Below are 16,702 nucleotides of genomic sequence, written 5' to 3'. Positions count from 1 at the left end.
GTCGCTGGTCGGCTCACATGTGATTAACGGGCGCAAAGCTGTGCGGCGAGACGGTCCACTTTGCGAAGGAAAGGGCGCTCTGTCTGCAGGAGCCAAGCCTCCTCCAAGCCCCGAGGCGGCCCTCAGACGCTCATCTGCCGTGCGGATAAACGAAGGTACGGTGCGGGGCGCTGGACCGTTCTCTCGTTCATCTCCGTTGGCTGGTTCTTCCAAGAGGTCGCGCCCCTCCCTCTGTTCGTGACGATGTGCGTCCAGCGCTGCTCAGGCTCAGCGCCCACACCCCGCGCGTCCAGCCAAGCTCTGCCAAGTCATCGTGAGCATCACAAGGTTGTCTCCATGAGTTAAACAGTGTAGCCTCTTGTTGCCTACAGCGCCACCACGTTTGGTTTCTCAGCGATTGCTGCAGTGTGGAGAAAGACAGTGTCTGAAGGCATCGGAAGTCCACGTGGCTTCAATAGTGCGAGACATAGCTGGGCCGAAAAATAGTTTGTGTGTGTGTGTGTGTGTGTGTGTGTGTGATTGAAGACCCACGCAGAATCCTCAGTGGTACTGCAGCGGTCCCAGGCAAAGTCTGGAAAAACAAGCCTTTTATTTTGCATGTAAAAGCTTGAGAAAATCAGACACGATTTGAAAAAAAAAAAAGCATCCGGTGCTACTGGCATTCAAATAAAGGTCATTTTCTTGTAATGACATGTTCTGCTGGAATACACTTGTAGGAGTGTTGGAGGTCTGACTTGACCCCCGGTCTGTAAGGCCTTCAATGGATTCAGCACAGGGGTGTTGTCAGTGTGCCCAGTGTAAAGTGTAAAATGTCACACTGTTTTAGCATGTAGTAGTTCCACTTTGGGGCTGTTTTGTTATTGCTGTTTGTAGTTCTTCGGAAGTCTCCGGAGCTTTGTTTGAGCAAGATCCTCCGTGTGACGTAGAATGTGTGGTGCCTACAGATGACCACACACACACACACACATTTTCTGAACCGCTTGTCCCATACGGGATTGCTGGGAACCGGAGCCTACCCGGCAACACAGGGTGTAAGGACGAAGGGGGAGGGGACACACCCAGGACGGGACGCCAGTCCATCACAAGGCACCCCAAACGGGACTCGAACCCCAGACCCACCAGAGAGGAGGACCCGGTCCAACCCACCGCGCCCCCACAGATGACCAAGTGCGCCTTATAGTTTTAAATGATAACCAATGTATTATATTTATGTACACTGGCTGTTACCATACAAATATTTGCCAGTGTGTTTTTATTCGTTTTATTTGCTTTTTCTTCACATCTCTTCTGTTTATAGTGGAGTGAATGTGAGCTGTACTTCCACAGCCAGCTGGTAGATGGCAGTAAAGTGCAGGATCGATAGCTTGATTCTGCATTTACATTTATTCATTCATTCAGTTCTTACAAAGCAACTTGCAATGATTTATTCGTTCATACAGCTGAATAATTTTGCTGGCGCACTGTAGGGTAAGTTCCTTGCCTAAGGGTACTATAACTGGAGGTGAGATGTGAACCTGCAACCTTTGGGTCCAAAGGCAACACCTCTACCCACAATGTTACCAGCTGTCCCGTGGTGATTAGTGAAATGAATTACATTGCATGTCCAAGGGGTGAATCTGTCAATAAGTATGAGTGAATAATTATTTTCAGTCATTTAAATACAAGTGTAGCTGGAAGTTAAAATATTTTAAAGTTGTTAGGATTTTTTTACTATATGTATATTTTTAATTATCCACTTTTGACTTAGTGGAAAAAGTGACTTAGGATTTGGGAGCAAAAAGTTACTGACACACTGCTGGCCCCAGCTGTTTGTAAGGTTTGCTGGTTTGTTTGCGCGATTTGAGAAATTGAGCAACAGTGTTGAAAAACGTGATTCGTTATGAATACGAAATGACACGTTTTGAGCATCGCTTGAGTTTCTGAAGACCTCCTGTTCTTGTCCTCGGCAGGTTTCCAAAGTGAACGGACTCACTCGGGCATCCGCCCTGGTTGCGCACGCTCCCAGTGCCAAAACAAAAGACTTCCGACTGCCGTCCAAAACTGTGAAGTACGCGGACGCCGCGACCAAGAGCCACGTCGCACACACCAAAGCAAAACGAGTGCTGGTCAAAAAAACCAAACTGAACCACAGCAAACACACAGTTGTCCACAGACCCCTCCCCAGCAATCATCGCCACCACAACTCCCTCCTCCATCACCATCCCGAAAGCAACGCCCGCCATCGCCTCCACCACTCCAACTCAGGAAAAGCCCAAAGTAGCAATGCAAAAACCCGCAAACAGGTGCTATTGTCCAATGGGGCACACAAAGTGGCCGGCGGGGGTAGCATGCGGCTCAACGGACGGCTCAACGGGCGGCTGTGCGCCAAGGACGACATCCGGCAGGGACGCGAGGGCCTGCGTAACTCCAAGAGGCGCCTGGCAGCCACCGGGGGAGCCTTCAAGCTGCTCCTGGCTGACTCCAAAAAGGCCTCTGTGCAGGCTTCGTCCCCGGAGACGCGCAGCAAGAAGGCCATGCAAGAAAAAGAGTTGCCCAATGGGCATGCCGCTGTGGAGCCGGTGCCTCCGCCGCCGCCACCACCCCTGCCGCCACCTCCGCCGCCACCCCCAGAGAACCAGCGACCCCGGCGGTCCACGGCCGGCAAGCTCATGTTTATCAGACAAGCACACCACAAGGCCCAGGCTGCCCCGGTTCCTCCCTCAGCCCCAGCCCCAGCCCCACCGCCTCCCCCCCATCGCTCCACTACCTCAGCCAGCGAGCCGCACCGCACCCCTCACAAACCAGCAGAGCCTCGGCCGGAGAAGGAGAAGGAGAAGGAGCGCGAGCGGTCCCGCGCGGGATTGTCGTACTTACCGGAGGTGTTGGTGCTGAAGCCCGACCAGGGCGAGTTCCAGGACCCCCTCATGTACTTGGACTCGGTGCGGGAGCGGGCGGAGCCGTACGGCCTCTGCCGGGTGATCCCGCCGCCCAGCTGGCGCCCCGAGTGCAAGCTGAGCGATGAGATGCGCTTCGTCACACAGGTGCAGCATATCCACAAGCTGGGCCGTCGCTGGGGGCCCAACGTCCAGCGGCTGGCCTGCATCAAGAAGCACCTCAAATCTCAGGGCATCTCCATGGAAGAGCCGCCGCTCATAGGTAAGCGTGTTCGTGCGCGCGCCTCCCCTACAGCCCCAGAGAGCGCAGATGTCCGTTCTAAAGAAATGATGCTCCTCAGAAAGGGCCTTACCGTGGTAAACGGAGTGTTTCGGGGTAGCACTCGTACCGTTGGCCTGCTCGCGAAGGCGATGATCAGTGCCGGATTTCCCATCAAGCCCTGCAGGCACAGCGTCTAAGGCCTGAGAGAGAGGGAGAAAATTCGAAAATTAAAGACAGAAGGTTGAGGCGGAAATTGAATGCAACTAGAACGTCATAAACACAACTCGGTAACAACAACAACAATTTCTAGGCCCTTGAGAAGAAAGCGTTTCTTTGGCTTCCTCCGTCACTCGGGTGGTTTAACTATTAGAATAGTTAAAAGCGCATCGTGTCATTTGATGATGTTCGCTTGGCGCTCACCCTGGTTGTGCACGTTTCGAGCGTCCTTCGGTCAAGGGCTCGGAACTGCCGGACGTCCCGGAGTCCCTGCGGAAGTCTGACATCAGCGTTTGACGTGGAGGGTGTTGGGGGTGTGGCATCCGTTCGGCATGTGTTCGTCGGGAAGAAACACATTGTTGTTGTTTAGAAAGGTGCATGTTATACGCCTGTGTCTCTTCAAAGCACGTGGCGGAGAACTTGTTCGCTCGGTCGCACTATGTTGGGCACAGGGCGGTTTTATAGAGACCGGTTGGTGGCGCAGTGGTTACAGGTGTTGCCTTGTCCTGGAAAGAAGCAGGTTTGAAAACCACCTCCTGCTGCAGCACCCTTGATCAAGGTACTTACCCTGAATCGATAAACTACTCAGCTGAATAAATGGGTAAGTAACTGTAAATAATTATTGTGCTAACATTTTACCAGGGACCAGGACCAGCTGGTAGCGTAGTTCTAGTTACTGTCTTAAAATTAAAAATTACCCAGCTGTGTGAATGAATAAATAATTACAAATTCCTTGATGTTGTAAGTAATCTGGGAGAAAAACATCAGCTAAATGAATAAATGTGAATAATGATATTACTGTTATTAGACTTTCATTGTAGGAACCCTGGAGTGAATCTCAGAGCTGTAACACAAGTTTAATTTTTTTTTTAAAAATTATAAATTATGTGAGAATAGTCACCTGTGCTATTCCACAGTGGAGCCCCCCCCCCTCACACACACACACACTTCACCGCAAGTGTGAGACTGGGGGTGTCGGTCCAGCCGTGGGTTCCCTCTCAAAACGCCGTGTCAAATGCACAATGCGTGTGTGTGGATGTCGGAGGCGCTGGCAGGAGCGTGTTGGAAACGGGAGAAGGTGGTTCCAGCCTTGAGGCACCCTCAGCCTTTCCTTACGAGGTTTTCATGTTCACGATAAACTGCTCCTATAGTTGCTTGCTGACCCTAGTTTTTATATACATTTACTCATTTACCTGATGCTTTTCTCCAAAGTGATTTTAATTGGAAGTAGCTCAGCTTTATTGACCCATTTATACAGCGGCATAATTTTACTGGAGCAGTTTAGGGTAAGCACCTTGCTCAAGGGTACTACAGCTGGAGGTGGGATTTGAACCTCTGACCTTTGTTCACTATGCTACCAGCTGTCTTTATTATGCCTGTATTAATATTATATGAAACGGTGTTGTCCGCTCTCTCCTTTTAACCTTTCTTTACCTGGTACCTTTGTCCAAAGTGCCGTGCGATATCAAATTATCACCTTTACTATGGTATTCTTACTTTATCAATTCAGAATAAGAACCTTGATCAGGGTCACCACAGCAGGAGGTGGGATTCAACCCAAAGACCTTTCAGATTCATGCGGAATCCCTGAAGCGTACACTGCATGTTGCTGTGCGTAACCATGCGCATGTACTTGTAGAGCTCACCCTTCTCACACCGCCCTCAGGTGGCTGCGAGCTGGATCTGGCTCGCTTCTTCCAGCTCATCAACGACATGGGCGGCATGCAGCAGGTGACAGACCTGAAGAAGTGGAGCAAGCTGGCGGATCTGCTGCGCATCCCGCGCTCGGCCCAGGACCGGCTGGCCAAGCTGCAGGAGGCCTACTGCCAGTACCTGCTCTCGTACGACTCGCTGTCCCCCGAGGAGCGCGGGCGGCTCGAGCGAGAGGTGCTGGAGGAGAAGGAGAACCTGGAGCGGCGCAAGGGGCCCCTGGAGGGCCACTCGGAGAGCGCGCAGCGCACCCAGTCGCTGCCCCGCTACGAGCCCAAGAACGGCCTGGTCAACGGCGTGGTGCACAAGAACGGCCTCCGAGGGAAGCTGAAGGAGCTGGACGCGCTGGACACGCTGGACGCGCTCAAGATGGGCCGCCGGCGACTCTTTGCTCAGGAACAGAGAGCCGAGGAGCAGGAAGACAAGAGCTTCCTCAGCGACCAGCACAAGTGTATCTACAAGGTACGTCCACATCAATTCTTGTTAGGTACCTCGATTAAGGGTGCTTGAGTGGGAGCGGGGATTCGAACCCGGGGTCCTGGAGTGTAAGACGATGGCCCAAGCCGCCATGCCAGTTGCTCCCTGGCTGAGGAGCGCACAGTATGTGTACTGTGTAAGGGCTCACCTGTTCTCCAGGTTGCTGTGTCCGCTGTAACCTGTGTCTGTTTTCGTGGGTCCGCTGCTGAGCTCCGGCGACTTTGCCTTCGTTATCGAATATCCGCCAAACTGAGTCCGCTGTCAGTGACCGGTTTTCAGCTGCGTTAAAAGCAAAGCATCTTCAGCACTCGTGAGTCGCGGTCAACGGCGCAGTAAATCCCCGGGTTCTACAGGTTACGCAGCCCAGCTCCCGATCCATACCCTATGACCTCGGGGATGTTTGCGGGATCGCGGCTGCTTGAAACTCACCGACGTGTTTCCGTTTGCTCTCTTCCAGGGCAGATCCGTGTCCTTAACCACCTTCTACCGGACGGCCCGCAACACCATGAACATGTGCTTCAATAAAGAGCCGGGGGCAGCTGAAGTGGAGGTGTGCTTCTGTTGCTTCACGCTCGCCGTGTAGAGTTGTGTTCAAAGGGCGCAGGTGTTGACCGTGTGCCCTTAGAGATGTATTAAATATTTAACGTACACTTTCACACATTCGCACCTGGATGTCGTTACTGTGGAAAATCGCGGTAAGCAGCCTGTTCTTTGGCTCTGCAACACTGGGACTTGAACAAGCAGCCCTCAGGTTACTGACCCGTGTCTCCCACTACTGAGCTACCTGTTCTTCCACTCAATGAGTCAGTCCCTCGTCGTGACTGTAAACCCACCAGAGCAGTTTCAGACACACCTGAATTCGAGCCCAGATGTCGTGCAGCAATAGGGAGATGTGGGCCGGGACCCGCGCTCTGCGTGGCGCTCGCCCTCCTGACCCCCTCCTTTCCTCTGCTGCTCTCTGTACTCCAGCAAGAGTACTGGCGCATCGTGGAGCAGAAGGACTGCCACGTGGCCGTGCACAGCGGGAAGGTGGACACAAGCACTCACGGGAGCGGCTTCCCCGTTGGGAAGTCAGAGCCATTCTCCAGGTGAGGCTCCATGCTTCTGGGATCATGTCAGAACCCAGCTTGTACCGGTGCTGCATTGGCAGCAGCAGACCGTGTGCTCTCTTTACGCACACACGACACACCCATTCTTCACATGATGGGGTTAATTTATTTTTTTTGTATGATCGATACATATGCATACACACATATGATTTAACATATTAGGAAACTGCTGTATACGTATGTTTTTCTATAATTATTATTTCTTACGGGGAAAAATTGATTCCCGGAAAAATAACAGAATAAAAGGTATTTTATGCATGGTACAGTAATACCTCGCCCTACGTCGTTTCGTGTTGTGTCGATTTCCACCTTACGTCGGTTTTTTGGTAAATACGTGTGGAAAAATACAATTCGTCTTCAGTCGGCTGACGCGACTTTACCCCGGTCAGCTGGAAATATTAAAAATGGTTAAGAGACTTAAAAATCACTTAAAAACATAAAAAAGCGTAAAATCAAATAAAAATAAACGTTAAAATATATAAAATAATATATTGTAATCTATAAAATCAATTAAAAGCTTAAAAATTAAAAATTGTCTTATTTACCCCCGACGTTCGGTGCCGATAACGTCAAGTCTCGCCGCATTATTTGTTTTTTCTTTACTTTAGCATTAATTTAAGTGTATACACTTAATGGTAATGCTTATTAGAGGTTTATAGGGGGTCTAAATCAGTTTTTCAGGGGTAATTTTGTTTTCCATCGTTTTTCGACTTAAGTCGCACCCTTTGGAACCAATTAACGACGTAGGACGAGGTATTACTGTAGTTATAACGCTGACATATTTTTTTTCAAATATTGGAAAATTTCTGGCTTCGACTTTTCTTATGTTTCCATTCATTCAGTATCAATATCCACTGGCCCATGCACGCACATCCATTGTTTTCGCAACCATAGTGGGCACTTTAGCTTACGGTAGCTTCATCCTCAGATCGTGTTCACCTTGCTGAGCCCAGGGAACTTCTTCACCCTCTCCGGCACGGTGTGATCCGACCTGGTCGCGGTGCGTGTGGGTCTTCTCCCACCCCAGGGACAGGAGCTGTGTGCTTGGGACCGGTCCCATGTTGTGCTGCAGGCAGGTTCTCACCCTCCTCTCTTTCCTCTCTAGACACGGATGGAACCTCACAGTCCTTCCCAGTAATTCTGGATCCATCCTGCGCCACCTTGGTGCTGTGCCAGGTACCTGTTCCTATACTAATTATTTATGTTGTTTAGTCTGAATATGTTTCCGTTTAAAGAAAAAAAAATGAAGTGTACTTTAATCCCAGTGTCTGTATAATGGAATGAAATGAACCGACGCGGTCTCGCCCTGTATAAGCAATGACCACCCGTGTGTTTTTTCTGCGCGAGTGCCGTTGTGGTGGCTTACTGCTTGCGAATGCAGGTTTTTTTGAAGGGTTTCATAGTCGAGATGATTCCTCCAGCAGGTCGGTTGCGTGACTTGGCTATGCTGGAATTGATTTTTTTTTTTTTTTCGGTCGGTTTCCGCTTCTCTGGAATTTTCAACGATCGTCCACAAAGATGCCTAAAAATAAGGTTTGTTAAAGTTTTGCAGAGTAACCCCAGATGTTACCCCGTCACAAACGGTTGGCCCTGACCGCAACCTTTTATTGCCCCTTGATCCCCTTGTCAGCAACACAGGCCATTTAAGGATCCCAGCAAACGGAATTTACCTTTAACAGAGGTGGTCTCTTCTTCGTCTGCTGTGTAAATTTCTGGGACAGTAAGAGAAGTCATACATAAAAGTAAAATGTGGAAAAATAAGACAAATAATGGATACTATAAAGAGTAAATAAAGCATTATAAGTAAACTATAATAAATTATTTTTTTCTCCCTTAGCCTGGCAGTTTTGTTTTCCTTTCCTCAGTTGCCAAGTGGCTTACTTGTATGTAACCCATTAGGAAATGCCATTTGTCTCCCCCCACTGTGCTCACTTTGTCACTGTATAAGAAGTACTATTTGAAATGTGCATTGAATTGTTAAATATTTGTTTATTTCTTTGCTAGATTGATAGTGTTGGTTGTAACACTGCTTCATGTGGGACTGTCATCAGTTGGGTATCTCATGAGCTTGTCAGCACCATTTGGCTTGTATAAACCTGTGCCCAGGAGTCCCTTTGGACAAAAGCTTCAGCAAAACAAATAATGATAATAATTATAATGATAATAATGAACAGTGTGGAGGAGAAGGTTGGCGCACCCTTGGTTGGGGCCGGTTATGAAATGAGCATTTTCGAACAAACCTCTTCGCAGCTGTTCAACATGGCTTGGGTTCAAGGGCTGAGCAGCGCTGCCAGCACAAGGAAGGATTGTCCCACTCAGAGCTCCCTGGCAGCCTCTCCATGATCTTGGATTTATTGTTCTGGCTGGATGGAGGGGGTTGAGTCCTAGTGGGCCTTTACACATCTGCCCGGTTCTCGTTTGCTCCGTTTGTTTGAACTTTTAATGGAGCAGCTCCCGCCCCTCCCCTCCCCTTGTCCAGCCATCATGCTGCGTCACTTGTTCCGTACCCGCCCACCTTCATTTCACTCTCTGTCTCTCTGTGTGCCTTCTTCTTCAGGGGTGACCATTCCCTGGCTGAACATCGGCATGGTCTTCTCTACCTCATGCTGGTCTCGAGACCAAAATCGCCTTCCATACATCGATTACTTACACACGGGTGCTGATTGCATTTGGTAGGTACCCCAGGAACCCGGGCCAAGCTTTCACCCGTACTCCAACAGGGACAACGTGGGCAATAAGCCCTCGTCTTCAGGGAGATCCTCCTCCGGCGGGCTGTTGATTCAGTGGTGTCTTTTGATGCTGCTTTCTAATGCATGATGACAATATAAGCACATGAAAAAATTTCGAGCGATTAAGACGTTCGTGGAGGCAACCGGATGCAACTGTTATTGTCAAGTGGTGTGAGAGATGTTCTCGTCAGGCCGCTGATTTATGATGTTGTCAACAACATTGCTTTTTACATCCTTTTTGCATTAGATCTTCTTATGATCCTACTTCAATCTTCAAGGCAATGCGATTCCAAAATATTCCAAATGCCCCTAATAACAGCAACAACAACAACAATAATAATAATAATAACAATTATAACAATAATAATAACCTTATTATTATTGTTATTGTTGTTATTATTATTATTATCATCATAAGGTCATATTATAAAGTCTCATTCATGATTCTTTATGAGAAATGACATAGAAATAGTATAATGAGTTTTGGATAACCTTGTGATAACTGATGTAGGACTGGAACCAACCCAAGTCTTTGGCAGCAGTGCTCCTTGTCTAGTTGGCACTGTGCTAGGCTGTCCGACAGGGCAAATGTACCATCTCTGTCAATCGTTTTGCTGCTGTCTCACAGCGTATGCAGTAGAAATCCACGTCCCTTTCGTTCCGTTATCCACTGCCGCTAAAAAAAAAAGGAAATAAACCTTAACTGTCAATGCAGAGGTGCGAGATCATCAGTCAGACATGCGCTATGTGGCAAAGGTGGTCAAAAGGGCAGAAAAGGCTGTTCCGCAAATAAAAGTAAAATAAAACATAACGTGCCAGATATAGAAATAAGGGACGAGAGAATACGCAATGCTGCCCGGTGTACGCATTCGGTGCTGATATTTCCTCCAGACGTTCCCTGTAAGTGCAAAGCGGGGTTGGTTTAGAATGAAATTGCCTTACTGCAGTTTCCCGGAGGAACACCTTGTGTCTTTTAAGCATGAAACGGTAAGCTGGAGTTGTAGACGTCCATAGTAGCTCCTGCTAGTTTGTTGAGGACAGCGAAGGGCGGTAGTCGTGACAAAGCACTGTGAGATAGCCTGCCCAAGCGTAGGCTTGCTCTCGCTCCGTGTTGCACTCCCAGCCAAGACGCACACATGGCTGCTGCTTGGCTGCACACAGAGCTCTCATGGGTGAGTATTTACTTTTGATACTTGTCAGGCTTTGGAGAAGGTGAGTTAGTGACTTACGTGGCCTGGATGTCCGCACTGCACTCAAAATACCTCCTAGTAGGACCAACAGGCTCTTATAAATTCATGTCTTTTTATTCATCTTTTAAAATCAAAATAATTGTGCTGTTTTGCTGTGAACATGATTGTACTTGGTCAAGCCAGTATGACAGGGTAAGGAGCTTAGGTGAAGAACGTGTCTTCTGTTCACCCTTCCTGAACTGTGACACCTTACTGTTACTTCTCGTGATTCTCAACGTGCAGTATTTGGCTACATGACCAAAAATCTCACTTCCTGTATGAAATATTTCCCTTGAGGAGCTGAGGCTCCTCCTTTGTGAGATTCTACACGCAATAGGAGATATGTGCGCTCTCCCTTTGAACACCGTGCTGTATGGGCTGTGGCATTATGGGTAAATCCTGTATACGCTGACCGTGAACGTAGTAGCCGGTCACTAAAAGGGGAGGACCGGCTCCGCAGCGAGAGTCCGGAGACGCGAGGGTGCGAGCGGCACCTGACCCTCTCATCTGTCCCCCCCAGGTATTGTATTCCTGCTGAGGAGAAGGCGAAGCTTGACAAGGTGGTCCACACACTGCTGCAGGCCAACGGCACCCCCGGCCTCGAGATGCTCGAGAAGAACATCATGGTGAGAGGATGGGTCACGGGTGTCGCAGGGTTCTACAGCACTTCTGAGGTTACCAAATCAGTGACGCACGCACACACACACACACGTGCTTGCTCTGAAAGGAGGGGAGAACTCATACGTACATAGTTACACTTAGATAAACGAAGTAATCCGACACTTTCCTCCAAAGCAACTTATTGTTAATCCACTTACAATTATTGACTCATTTTTTACCACAGCAATTTTAAGGTAACTACATTGCTCGAGGGTATTACAGCTGGAGGTGAGGCTTGAACCTGCGACCTTTGGGTCCAAAGGCAGCAGCTTCTATGTTACCAGCTGTCCCTGTTAGCGCATTAGCACAGAAGAAACTTGAATCGAATTAAGGCAACATGTAGAGGGCAATCTCAGATTTTCTGCTCGTAATACAGTTGTTGTTTTTAAGTTCTGATTGATTTATCTCTTAAATTTATGAAAATATATTCATAATTTCTCCCATGAGGATTCCCTTTTTGGTTGAATGAACATAGGAAAACCGCTGTTTTCGTCTAGTTCTTCTGGCGCCTTCATTGTTCTTTGTTTGATAATTGAACATTTAAATGAATAAACAGTTTTAGATATGCATGGAGAGGAACGCAGGCTAAGTGTGATAACCCCCCGCCTCCTCATCCCCGACATGTTCCCTTCCTCTCGTCCTCAGATCTCCCCAGAGGTGCTGTCGCGAGAGGGGATCCGGGTCCACCGCACCATCCAGCAGAGCGGCCAGTTTATCGTCTGCTTCCCGGGGACCTTCGTGTCCAAGGTGTGCTGCGGCTACAGCGTCTCCGAGACGGTGCACTTCGCCACCGCGCAGTGGATGAACATGGGATACCAAGTGGCTAAGGTGAGTGTCGCCGTTACACCGACCCCTCCGTCGCCTCTGCTCTGGGGCTGCTGTTGGAACTGGACTCCACTAGAGGGCATCTTTCCTCTGCCCCGCTTGTTGGAACTGCGCTTCCCGAACCCTTTTAGTGGCGACCCCGAATGCGGTCGGCCCTGGCTCGGCGACTTCAAACACAACTGTGCACCCTCTTAATTTGTAATTATCAAATACAAATCACTAAAATGTTCTCTTGCCCAAAACGTCTTTCGCATCCTCAGTCTCGGCTTATCGAAATCGCCGGAGCGTAAACTCAAGCGTCGACTCGGCTGCGATTGTATAAAAATCATTTTTAATTTAAATAAACGACAGGTCAGTGTCCGGTGCTCCGGTTTCCTACCACAGTCCAAAGACGAGTGTTTCAGCTCAAAAAACATTTTGCTCAGTAATTAAGCATAAAATACTAAAGTCACAGCATCATCTATAGCATCACATTGACATTGTCTGCTTGACGGACGAATGTTGGGCGTAAACATACTCCGTCTTACCAAGTGTGTATGGGTTTGAAATTATCCACAGCTATTCTACTATTAATTTGATCACTATTTCAATAATCCCTCATATTGTGGCAGTGAAGGGGTCCCCTGTGAAGCTGTAATACGTCATATTTTCACGTTTCTTCCGTTGAGCCCGTCCTGCGAACCTTCATTTGGGTCGCGACCACGGGCTCGGGAATTTTTCCGTTTGTGCCGAAATGCGTCAAAGTTGCCACCGCTGTTTAGTGCTTAACAGCCCCTCCCCCACCCGTCGCCAGGACCTGAAGTGCAGGCGCATAGCGAAGCCGTTCTCCATGGAGAAGCTGCTGTACCAGATCGCCACATCCGAGGCCAAGCGGGAGAACGGACACGCTCTGAGTACAGTCGCTTCTCTTCTCAAAGATCTCAGGTGGGCTCCCCCTCCCTCCCCAAGCACGGCCGGTCAGTGCGTGAGCCCTTGATCTAAACGCCCACTCCCGTCGCGCCACAGGGACATAGAGTTGAGACAACGGCAGGAACTGTACAAGGCGGGGCTGCTCTCCTCGGCCCGCTACGGCACGCAGGACAACAACCAGGTGCTCGGCGACGGCAGGAAGAAGGCGCGCAAGTGGCTGGCGCTGGAGTCGTCCGAGCGGCGCTGCCAGATATGCCAACACCTCTGCTACCTCTCCATGGTGGGTCCCGTGGGCTTCCTGTTTGGGGCGCACCGCTGCACGACTCGGTCTTCACGGCGTTCGGTTCGCGTAATCGGAGACACAGAGTGCTACTTTCACATGTGTCCCAGATGGTTCCCCCCTGCTGTAAATGGGGATGTGTGTGTGTGTGTGTGTGTGTGTGTGTGTGTGTGCGTGTGGGGTCCTCCCACCCTGAAATGGCAGCATGTCGTGAATGCGAGAAGAAAGGCCGCCTACCTGTCGATGGCGAGGGAACAGTTTGTGTGGAGGAGCTCAGCTCCGTGTGGGTGTGCTCCCTTCGCACCGTGGCCGAGAGCCGCTTCTCACGCTCTGGGCTGCAGTCGCACGGCGCCCAGCATCACGGTTGCCTAGTAACAGCTCTTCAGCATGTTCTCTTGAAAATTGTTTGTCCATCTTATGAGCTGCGTTGCCTGTCTCTAGCGCAAACGCGCTGCTTCCATTGTGGCACAGTGGTGCAGCAGATAGTGCTCGTGCCTCAAAGGTCCTAACCTGTGGGTTCGCACAAATGGGGTCCAATGTGGCTCAGGCTGTATGCAGTTTGCATGTTCTCCCAGTGTTTGTGTGGGTTTCCTCCCGGAGTTCTGGTCCCCTTGGTGTGTGTGTGTGTGTGTGTGTGTGTGTGTGTGTGTGTGTGTGTGTGTGTGTGTGTTATGCTGCTCTGATGTGTACGGTTGGGTTGCTGACTTGTAGTGAGAGATTAGAGCTGCTGCCTCCAGACTCAAAGGTTACAGATTCAAATCCCCTCCTGCCACCAAACCCTCGAGTAAGGTACTTACCGTAAATTTGCCCTGCTGGATAAACAGGCGGACCGTGGTAAGTAATTTTGGATACAACGGTCTGCTGAATGAACTAAATGTAAATCGAAGGAGGCCGTCATAACCGCTGATGCTTCATGCGTGATGATTGCCGTCCTGCATGCGTAGAACCTGTCTGCTGTGGTCGCAGGTGGTCCAGGAGGACGAGAACGTGGTCTTCTGCTTGGAGTGTGCGCTGCGCTACGTGGAGAAACACAAGTCCTGCCGCGGCCTCAAGATGATGTACCGCTACGACGAGGTAGGGCTCCGGGCGCGAGGCGCGGCTGCCCCGGCCCGCCTCACGAGAGGCTTAACCGCAGTGCCGTGCCGCCTCTCACGACGGCGTTTTTCTCCCCTCCTGCCGCCCGCCACAGGAGCAGATCGACAGCCTGGTGACCCAGGTGTGCGGCAAAGCGGCGTCGAGGGTCAGCGACAGCTGCAACGGCGGCAGCCCCGGCAAGACGCCCGTCAAGCGGGGGCCCCGCAAGCGGGCCACGGTGGAGGTGTCCCTCTCCCGCCTCTCCTCCTCCTCCTCCTCCTCCTCCTCCTCCTCCTCCTCCTCCCACCTGTCCAAAAGTGCTACAGGCTCCTCCTGAAGCTGCCAGGAGAGTCCCTCTGCGTTATATTTCTCCTTTTGGTCTTGGTTGCTTTGGAAATACCTTCCCGACCGCCTCCCCCACTTCCTGTGACAAGGAAGGTTTTGCACTAGCTGGAAAGACTTTTATTTTTAGACATCTTTTTTTTTTTTGAGGTTTACTAGCATTACATTAGGTGTTCACATATATACACATGCACACACACAAATGTGAACTTGTGTGTGAACAGATGAGGTCACTAATAGCGTGCCAACTGGCATAATACACACCCCTCCAGACCTCAGCAAACCCCCCTCCATCAGCACACACACACACACGCGCACACACTCCGACAAGAAATGTGAACACATTAGACCAAAGGTTGTTCCTTTCTGCTCAACACAACCGGTCACATCCATTCAGTCAATGATTTTTATTTGTTTTCTTGGCAAGCAGCTGTTCTGGGTGCATAATCTTGAAAGACAGTTTTTTTTTTTTTTTTTCCTCCTTCATAATCTTATTTTACCTTTTGATTGTATCCATGATGTGGTCCCCCCTTTCTTTTTCTTTTTTTTTTTTTTTTTTTTCTTTGGTGAAATAAAAAGTTCCCCCCCCCGAAACTTGGGGGTCGGAGAGGCAAACACCTGGGAGAGGGCTCCCCTTTTCAGGAAGTGTTCGACCGGCGCTCGTTCCGCGTTGGCGGTCAGCGAGCGAGAGAAGGACGGCCGGCGGCTGCCATCCTCCCCTCGCGTGAGAAAACTGTGCCTGATTTTATTAGGAAAAGTCCGCATTGTTTTTGGTGCTGTTGGGTATTTACTGTATATCGGACAACAATGGAGTGCTCAGTGCTGGCATTGTCTCCAAAACAACTAAGGGCCTCCCGCGTTTTTGGTTCTAGATGTGCAATCATGTTAACATTCCATACTCCTAGTCCAATTGTTTCATCTGTACCAGTAAGCATTAATTATTATTATTATTGTTGTTATTATTATTATTATTATTATTAATTATTATTATTTTCAGTGGTTTTTGATTTATATTTTGGTCTGTTGTGCTTTCACTAGAGCCACTAGTCAAAGGTTGTAAAATGTGAAATACGAGAACCCTGGTTTCCTTTTTTTAATTGTTTTTCTTCTGAGTTTTCACTTTTCCAGATATATATTATAAACACAAACAAACAAAAAAGCAAGGTTTAAAAAAGGAAAAAAGAAAAAAAAAAAAAAACATACTTTTGTACATATTCCTGTAAATTTCTTTAAATACTTGAGCCTTTTTGTGGAGAGTTAGAAGGGGAGCCGGGTCGGGTGGGAGGGCGAGGAGATGAAGAAAAAGCCTTACATTTCAGTTTCTTCATCGGCCGGAGTCTGCGTACAGGGTTTGCTCTTGTATCATTTATAAATAAGTGCTGCTTACATCACTGAAAAAATATGGAGTAGCGGAGGCCCCCCTAGTGTTTTTTAGCTTTACTTTTTTAAAGAAAAAGGGAAAAATAAGTTGACAAAAATGGTTTTTACATTTTCATTACTGAAAATTCAACAATGTAGTAGCTACTCATGTTGCACTGAGCTTGTCAGTGGTGACTGTCAAGAACCTATAATCCAGTTTGTTGGTTGTTGTCCTTCACAGAAGACTGAGCTGTTTTAGGAGTATTTAATGAAAACAAAGTTGAGTGTTTTCAAATAACGTGGTTGTCAAGTTTTTATGGCCTTACGATGTATTTTATTCAGACCTTTTTTGTGTTTTTTTTTTTTTTTTTTTTTTTGGTTTTGTTTTGTTTTTCCTTTTTCTACAGTAAAACTATTGCTTACAGTCTGACATTTAATTTATTAGCACCGTCTTTCCTTCCGCATGGAAAGATCCACGTTGGTTATATCGCCAGTTTTTTACTTTTCGAGTTTGTACTTTTAAGGTTTAATAAAAACTTACGGACGATTCACTGTCAGTTCTTTTCGAACCGCCTGCTGTCTCTGTCCTTGGGACACCCGCTTCGTGTGTGTGTGTGTGTGTGTGTGTGTGTGTGTGTGGGCACTCAC

At 48.8% G+C, this 16,702-nt stretch overlaps 1 protein-coding gene across 1 annotated transcript in view; it reads left to right on the top strand.

The window, feature by feature from the left end:
• jarid2b (jumonji and AT-rich interaction domain containing 2b) overlaps window positions 1–14,836 on the top strand; it is a 100,013-nt gene extending 85,177 nt beyond the window's left edge. The window contains exons 7-18 of the mRNA XM_029248322.1: window positions 1,950–3,135; window positions 5,018–5,523; window positions 5,996–6,088; window positions 6,508–6,626; window positions 7,753–7,823; window positions 9,205–9,319; window positions 11,126–11,231; window positions 11,911–12,093; window positions 12,884–13,014; window positions 13,096–13,279; window positions 14,246–14,353; window positions 14,469–14,836. Of these exons, the coding sequence (XP_029104155.1) occupies window positions 1,950–3,135; window positions 5,018–5,523; window positions 5,996–6,088; window positions 6,508–6,626; window positions 7,753–7,823; window positions 9,205–9,319; window positions 11,126–11,231; window positions 11,911–12,093; window positions 12,884–13,014; window positions 13,096–13,279; window positions 14,246–14,353; window positions 14,469–14,690 (3,024 nt within the window). The 3' untranslated portion in view covers window positions 14,691–14,836. The remainder of the gene's footprint in view (window positions 1–1,949; window positions 3,136–5,017; window positions 5,524–5,995; window positions 6,089–6,507; window positions 6,627–7,752; window positions 7,824–9,204; window positions 9,320–11,125; window positions 11,232–11,910; window positions 12,094–12,883; window positions 13,015–13,095; window positions 13,280–14,245; window positions 14,354–14,468) is intronic.
• The last annotated feature ends 1,866 nt before the right edge of the window (window positions 14,837–16,702 follow it).

Source organism: Scleropages formosus, chromosome 23, assembly GCF_900964775.1.
Source record: "Scleropages formosus chromosome 23, fSclFor1.1, whole genome shotgun sequence".
Taxonomy (NCBI): domain Eukaryota; kingdom Metazoa; phylum Chordata; class Actinopteri; order Osteoglossiformes; family Osteoglossidae; genus Scleropages; species Scleropages formosus.
Note: the sequence above shows the minus strand (reverse complement) of the source record. Positions and strands in the feature narration are given on the sequence as shown.